The sequence below is a fragment of the Ursus maritimus genome, unplaced genomic scaffold (genome assembly GCF_017311325.1).
Source record: "Ursus maritimus isolate PB19 unplaced genomic scaffold, ASM1731132v1 scaffold_2, whole genome shotgun sequence".
In the NCBI taxonomy this organism is placed as follows: Eukaryota; Metazoa; Chordata; class Mammalia; order Carnivora; family Ursidae; genus Ursus; species Ursus maritimus.
This window is the reverse complement of record NW_024424452.1, coordinates 8,809,549-8,816,519: the sequence shown is the minus strand read 5'-3', so window position 1 is coordinate 8,816,519 and position 6,971 is coordinate 8,809,549. Positions and strand designations below refer to the sequence as shown.

Here is a 6,971-nt window from a genome sequence, read left to right as displayed (position 1 = left end):
CCCCCCCCCCCCCCGCCCCGGGTATTTTTAGCTGCAGGCTCCCCTCCCGTCCGGGCCTGAGTGTGAGTCACACACGCTCCATGAGGAGCGCCTTCCCTTCTGGCCCCCGGCCGCCTCCACAGGGTCCTTGGCTGCCTCTAGGCCGGGAGGGCAGGGCCTGGGCAGCGCCTGTGGAGGAGGGGGGTGGGCGGCTGCCCCGGGAGAAGGCTGTCTCTCCCGCAGGTGGGGACTGTGGCTCCGCTGGCTGGGTTCTCTGTGCTGGGGCCGGAGCGTGGACGAGGCCCAGGCAGAGGGAAGACGTCTGGACGGGGGCAGAGGCCCGCTCACCCTCACGCTCGGTCAGCCCCACCTGCCGTTCCCCTGCCCACCCGCTTCCTCCTCCCTCAGCCCTGCCCGGTGCCAGGCTGTCTGTGGCCGGCGTGTGTGTGCACTCGCACAGGCACACACGCTCATGTGTGTGCTCACACCGGCTCACACGCATGTGCACACGTGCGCACACACGCTGCTGAGACTCCTGGGGGCGCAGTGGCTGGGCCAGCCTGGCCTCTGCTTAGCAGCTGCCTGGGCGGGAGGAGCGGTCTTTCCAGACCTCTGTGTGGAGTGGGGGGTCTCGGCCCCCATCGCCACCCCCGCTCAGACCCCGCTGGCATTCAGGGAGGCCCAAGAAGCTGTCTGTGCAGAAAGAACGTTTCTCCTCATCTTTCTGGGCAGATTCTCAAGGCCACGTTCTGGAATTCTCTTAGCTTTGAGGAGGAAAGAAAAGTGGGCATGAGAGGCTTTAAACTAAAAATATGGGAAAGAGCGGAAAATAGTATTTACAGGAAATGGAAGCGGGGTGGGCTTTGCTGCTGTTCACGAGGGCTCTGAGCTGGGGGTGCTGTGACCGGATTTGGGCCTTGCAAAGGACCGGCAGGATGGCCCAGCGGGGCTGCTCACCGAGATCTACGCCCCAAGTAGGGGAACACTGTGGGGCAGCCCTTCCAGAAGCCGTGACCTCTACCTTGGGGGTTATCTTCTCCATTCTACTGATGGGGAAACCGAGGCTCAGAGGGGCGGCCCCAGCTCAAGGCTGTGCTGGGGACCGGGGGCAGGGCAGGGGACACAGCCCAGGCTGTTCCATAATGCACTTGCCTCCCCCAAGCCCCAGAGCAGAGGACGAGCTTGCAGCCGGCCTGCAGCTGTCCGGTCAGAGGAGCCATGGCTTCTACCACGGGGAGTCCCTAGCCTGGTGTAGGTGCCGCGTGGAGGCCCATGGGGTGAACGTTGTCCAGAAAAGGGAGAGGCACTGCCCACAGTCACCTGGCTTGCCAGGGCGTGGATGAGCCCAGCCCAGTGTGGTTACACCGCAGCGGTGGGGTGACGGTCTGGGGAGAGGGTATGAGAAGTGGGTGCTCTGCTTTCCCCCAGGGACCTTGCCCCCAAGGACCGGAACGGTGCGTCTGACCCCTTCGTCCGAGTGCGCTACAATGGCCGGACGCAGGAGACCTCGGTGAGGGGGCTGGGGGCGGGGGCTGGACAGGCCTTCATCAGCTGGGAGGTCTGGCTGGGACTGTGGTCTCGCAGAAGAGGTTTAGAAAAGTGGGGTGACCCCGGTGCATAGCAAGTCCCAGCACTTCTGGCACCAACCCCCTATAGCCCCAGCTGCCTTTCCCTCCCAGCCACTTGGGCCAAGACAGCCGGTGTGGGGTTCATGTGCACAGTCCGACAGCTCCCCTCACTGCTTTCCTCCAGGAAACAGCCGGGGTGGTGGGCTCAGCCTTAGGGTGGGGAGGGGGTGGAGTCCTGGTTTCCCAGTGCAGTCTGCTACCCAATTGCTGTGTGGCCTTGGACAAGTACCTTACCCACTCTGGGCCTCTGATTCGCCTCTTGAGAAATGAATAGGGGTCTGGACAGGAAGTTTATACCTCTGCTGTTGCAAGGCCCCTGTAGGGATCCCAAGTGGGGTATTTGGGGTGGCTGTGCCCTTGGCTGGGCCTTGCTTGGGGGGCCCCTTGGGGTCAGCCCTGCCCGTCCTCACTCCGTTCCGGGCAGATCGTGAAGAAATCATGCTACCCACGCTGGAACGAGACGTTTGAGTTTGAGCTGGAAGAAGGGACCGCGGAGGCGCTGTGTGTGGAAGCCTGGGACTGGGACCTTGTCAGCCGGAATGACTTCTTGGGCAAAGTGAGTGCTCCGCTCCTTCCGGCTGCACCTGCCACCACCTCGGAGCCTGGCCTCCATCCCGGCACCCCCTCCATTCCCTCCCCCCACCGGCTGCCCCGAAGGGGCACTCCCACCAGCCACTGGTGCTCAGGGACCCCCAGAAGGGACTCCCCCAAAAGGAACGGTAGTTGGCAAGGAAGAGAGCTGAGGGTCCCAGCGTCAGCATGGGGCCCTGCCTCTGCTTTGTCCCCAGGTGGTGTTCAATGTCCAGAGTCTGTGGGCGGCCCAGCAGGAGGAGGGCTGGTTCCGGCTACAGCCCGACCAGTCCAAGAGTCGGCGAGGAGAGTGAGTGCCTGGGCTTGGCAGTGGGGCTGGTGGGCTTCGGGCCCCAGGGGGTGGCTGGGGGCTGACAGTTGGCTCCAGCAGGCAGGGTGGGCAGGCAGGCTGCACAGGGCAGGCAGACCCTTTCCCATCAGGCCAGACTCTGTTATCCTGGCTGGTCCTGCTGACTGGCCCTTCTCACACCCTTGGACTCAGTCTTGTCCTCTGAGCTCCAAGGCGGTACAGGTCTCCTGCTTTCTATCTTCTGGCAGATTCTGGAACAGGCCGTCAGACTTTTTCCCTTTAAGGGTTTCTCAGCAGACCTTAGACCAGAGTTCCAGTCCCCAGAGCTCTGACTCTCCCCCAAAATTTCCAGAAATAGGTTGCCAGATAAAATATAGGATGTCCTCTTAAAGCTGAATTTCAGATAATGAATCATTTTTCAGTGTAAGTACATCCATAGAGTGTTGGAGATAGACTTATACTAAAGATACACTTAACGGGGCGTCTTATATTTTTATGTTGGTAAATCTGGCAACCCTAACAGGGAAGCCCTCTGGCCTCCTTGCCCACCACTCAGCCTGGAAGTGGAGGATCAGCAGTGCCCCCCACCTTGGATGGTTCAGCTCCGTCTCTCTGCAGAAAGCCCCAGACCCCCCATCCCCACCATCGACAGGGCGGGGGCAGGGCAGATGGCTGTGTCCAGCAGCAAAGCATTTCCGGAGAACCAGCCAAGGGCCACGTGGAGGGCTTCTGTGGACGAGGATGAGGATGGGGCCGTGTGCAGCAGCATCACTCAGTGAACTGCACTGTGCTTCCGGAAAGGGCGGGCCTCAGACAGTTAAGCCTTGCACCCCCACCAGGAGGGCTCTGGGCAGGGGAGCTTGGCAGTGAGAGCTGTTGTGGCAAGGTGCCTAACCCGCTCGAGCCTCAGTTGCCCCTGGCACGTTGTGATGACGCTTGGGGATTTGCTGCCGGTGTAAAGGGTATACACGAAGGGGCTGTTCTCTGACAGTTTACAGACTCCCGGCTGGGTCAGGCTCAGAGTCCAGGAGTCTGGAGGGCGCAGGGAGCCAGGCTGTGAAGATGCTTGGGTGGCAAGGGCTTTCTGTGCAGGGAAAGAAAGCAGCTCGGGGAAAGAAGGGCGGGGGGCGGTGCAGGGAAGCAAGGTGGAGGGCGGGAGCCGAGAGACTGGCCCCGAGTGGGGAATGTGGAGGCAGTGGGGAGGGGGCCCGGCCCAGGTGGCCTGGGTCCCTGGTGGAGAGGTCACAGGCTGCCCGTTCCAGGGGCAGCCTGGGCTCCTTGCAGCTGGAGGTGCGGCTGCGGGACGAGACGGTATTGCCCTCCGGCTGCTACCAGCCCCTGGTGCAGCTGCTGTGCCGTGAGGTGAAGCTGGGCGCCCAGGTGAGGGGGCCCCGGGGGAAGGTGGGAGGGTCCGGGGACAGTAGGCCTGTCCTCCCTATCCTACACCTGCTCTGAAGAGCAAAGCTCTTGGTTCTCAGGATGGTAAGGAACTAGGGCCCCTTGCCATCCCTTGGGAAAACACCTCCCCTTCCCCGTGGTCCTCTGAAGTCCTCAGAGTGAAGGGTTTGGGTTCCCCTGTGGGTCCTCCAACCCCGTCTCTCCTTGATGCCTCCCACAGGGCCCAGGGCAGCTGATACCACTAATTGAGGAGACAACAAGCACCGAGTGCCGCCAGGATGTGGCCACCAACCTGCTCAAGCTCTTCCTGGGGCAGGGACTGGCCAAAGACTTTCTGGACCTGCTCTTCCAGCTGGAGCTGGGTCGTACCAGTGAGGCCTGGGAAGGGGCGGCCTGTCTGAGGGTGTGGTGGATCGGGGAGCCAGGAGCCAAGGACTCCAGAGATGCTGAGAGGGGAGAAATCTGGGAAGCCTTCCTGCAGGAAGGTGCTGGGTCTGGTTAGGAGGCAAAGGAAAGAGCAAAAGGCATAGGTGAGGCAGTGCTCTGGGAGGTGGCAAGGAAGTTCTTTACAGAGGGGCCAGCTTAGAGCCCCCAGCCCCGTGGTCCTCTGTCCTTCCCCAACCCCCTACCCACTAGAACCTCTGCTTGTAGGTGAGGCTAACACCCTGTTCCGGAGCAACTCTCTGGCTTCAAAGTCCATGGAGTCTTTTCTGAAGGTGAGGTTGAGTGGTATATGGTCTTTGTTTCCTAGATGAGGAGACAGAGGTTCAGAAGGGCCAAGAGAGAGAGTGGGAGCTTAAGCTCCAATCTTCTCTTGGGAGCCTGGGCCCTTTAAGGCTAAGAATGTCGTCCGTCCACCCATGCATCCATTCACTCGTTCATTCGTGCAGTGTCATGCTGTCCTGTTTGTATGCCTGGCTGTATCGTGAGTGGACACAGCAGGCGGATGGTGCACGGGGGTGGGGTGGGGTGGGGGGGCTGGGAGACTCTTGTCTGTCACTGGGACACCCCAAACAGAACATGGGATGCTCAGAGTGGCCTTCGGAGTGGAAGCCAAGGGACAGAGAGATGCGGGGGTGCGGGTGGAGGGTGGGGTTGGGGGTGCCAGGCCCTTTTTGCAAGTGTATGTTTGGCTCTTGATGCCTGAGTCCTTCTTGTCGCTCTTCCCACCTGTGCGTTGCCTGTCTCCCTGTCCCTGCTGACGCCTTATTGCTCCTGTCTCGAGGAACCTCTGTGCCAGTCCTGTGCAGGGGCGCTGACCTCCATCCTCTCTGCGGGATCCACTCAGGTGCTCCGGGCTGCACCGCCCACAGACCGAGGCCGAGGTGCTGGAGCAGAGCGCGCAGACGCTGCGCTCCCACCTGGGGGCGCTGCTGAGCTCTCTCAGTCGCTCCGTTCGCGCATGCCCCGCCGTGGTCCGCGCCACCTTTCGGCAGCTTTTCCGGCGCGTGCGCGAGCGCTTCCCCAGCGCCCAGCACGAGGTGCGCCCCCTGCCGGTGGGGCTGGGCGGAGGGAGGAAAGCGGTGGGGGCTGGAGGAGCCCTGGCGTCCCCGGGTGCGGCGGCGGTGGTGAGGGGGGTTAGAGCCACAGGCAGGGCCGTGGGGAGAGGGAGAGGCAGGGTCAGCACCAAAGGCCCGCGGGCGGCCACACGTCTAGGCCTCGGGCAGTCCAGCCCTCCTCTCCCGCGCCCCCCAGAATGTGCCGTTCATCGCCGTCACCAGCTTCCTGTGCCTGCGCTTCTTCTCTCCGGCCATCATGGCGCCCAAGCTCTTCCACCTGCGGGAGCGGCACGCGGACGCGCGCACCAGCCGCACCCTGCTTCTGCTGGCCAAGGTGCAGGCCCGGGGGTGCGGGCAGGATGCCCAGCCGGGTGCCCACGGGGCCCTTGCCTGCATGGCAGTGTGTCCCCGACCGGCTCCTGGAACGCCGGTGGCACAGCACTTCGCAGTTGACAAAGCTTTCTCGTGGTCCCCCGAGCTCTGGGACAAAGAAACAGGCCCCTGGGGGGGGGGCGGGGGGAGAGATTACCCAAGGCCAAATAGTCTGTGCGTGTGGATGCGGAGTTTTTAATCCCCAGAACTACTTATTCCCAGGCGGCACCTAGCTGCCTGGCACCAGGCTGGGGCCGGCGTACCCAGGGAAGCAGTCTCCTATTAAACTTGCCGGGGAAGGCTAGTAGGTTGTCCTCAAGTAGTCTCAACTATCAGGTCCCGAAAGGCCTCAAGCTCCGTGATCGGTTCAGCCCGTAATGCCAGTGGGGATGGAATGGGCCCATGAGCAGCGCTTGTGCCGATCCTGCCTCCGTTTCTACAGCGGGAGTAGCACCTATCTGGTGGCGGGGCCGGGGAGGTTGCAGTGGGGGGCCCTTAACCCAGCAGAGCCTGGCCCTTGCTGCTGCCCCCCACAGGCGGTCCAGAATGTGGGCAACATGGACACGCCGGCTTCCAGAGCCAAGGAGGCTTGGATGGAGCCACTGCAGCCCACCGTGCGCCAGGGCGTGGCTCAGCTGAAGGACTTCATCACCAAGCTGGTGGACATCGAGGAGAAGGAGGGTGAGCACTCCCCGTGGGGCCCCACGTTAACCTCTCAGGTCCGGGTTTGCTCCGCCCCTGCCCCGTGGCCCCGCCCACACCAGCCCCTCTACGGCCCCGCCCACAGCCTTCAGGTCCCTTTGGTCGCACCCACAGCCTCTTGATCACGTTTGCCCCGCCCCCTGTCCCACAGCTGCCCTTACCCTCACGGCTCTGCCGCAGCCCCCACTTAGTCCCTGGACTCACATTTTGCCCTCCGTCCCTGGCCCAGCAGAGCTGGACCTGCAGCGGGCGCTGAGCTTGCAGGCACCGCCGGTGAAAGAGGGGCCGCTCTTCATCCACAGGACCAAGGGCAAGGGCCCCCTCATGTCCTCCTTCAAGAAACTCCACTTTTCCCTCACCACCGAGGCCCTGAGCTTCGCCAAGACGCCCAACTCTAAGGTGGGTAAGGAAGGAAGCAGGCAAGTGGGGATCCGAGGGGATTATAACACTCTGGAGGCCATCTGGGTGCCTGCCTCGGAGCCCATGGCAGGGCCCACCGGGATCATAGAAGAA

At 62.7% G+C, this 6,971-nt stretch overlaps 1 protein-coding gene across 1 annotated transcript in view; it reads left to right on the top strand.

Annotated features, from left to right (window-relative positions):
* Positions 1–6,971, top strand: part of LOC103670207 (ras GTPase-activating protein 4) — a 25,708-nt gene that overhangs the window by 9,187 nt on the left and 9,550 nt on the right. Inside the window, exons 6-11 of the mRNA XM_040634902.1 lie at positions 1,408–1,489; positions 2,032–2,163; positions 2,396–2,487; positions 3,750–3,867; positions 4,106–4,256; positions 4,537–4,601. Of these exons, the coding sequence (XP_040490836.1) occupies positions 1,408–1,489; positions 2,032–2,163; positions 2,396–2,487; positions 3,750–3,867; positions 4,106–4,256; positions 4,537–4,601 (640 nt within the window). The remainder of the gene's footprint in view (positions 1–1,407; positions 1,490–2,031; positions 2,164–2,395; positions 2,488–3,749; positions 3,868–4,105; positions 4,257–4,536; positions 4,602–6,971) is intronic.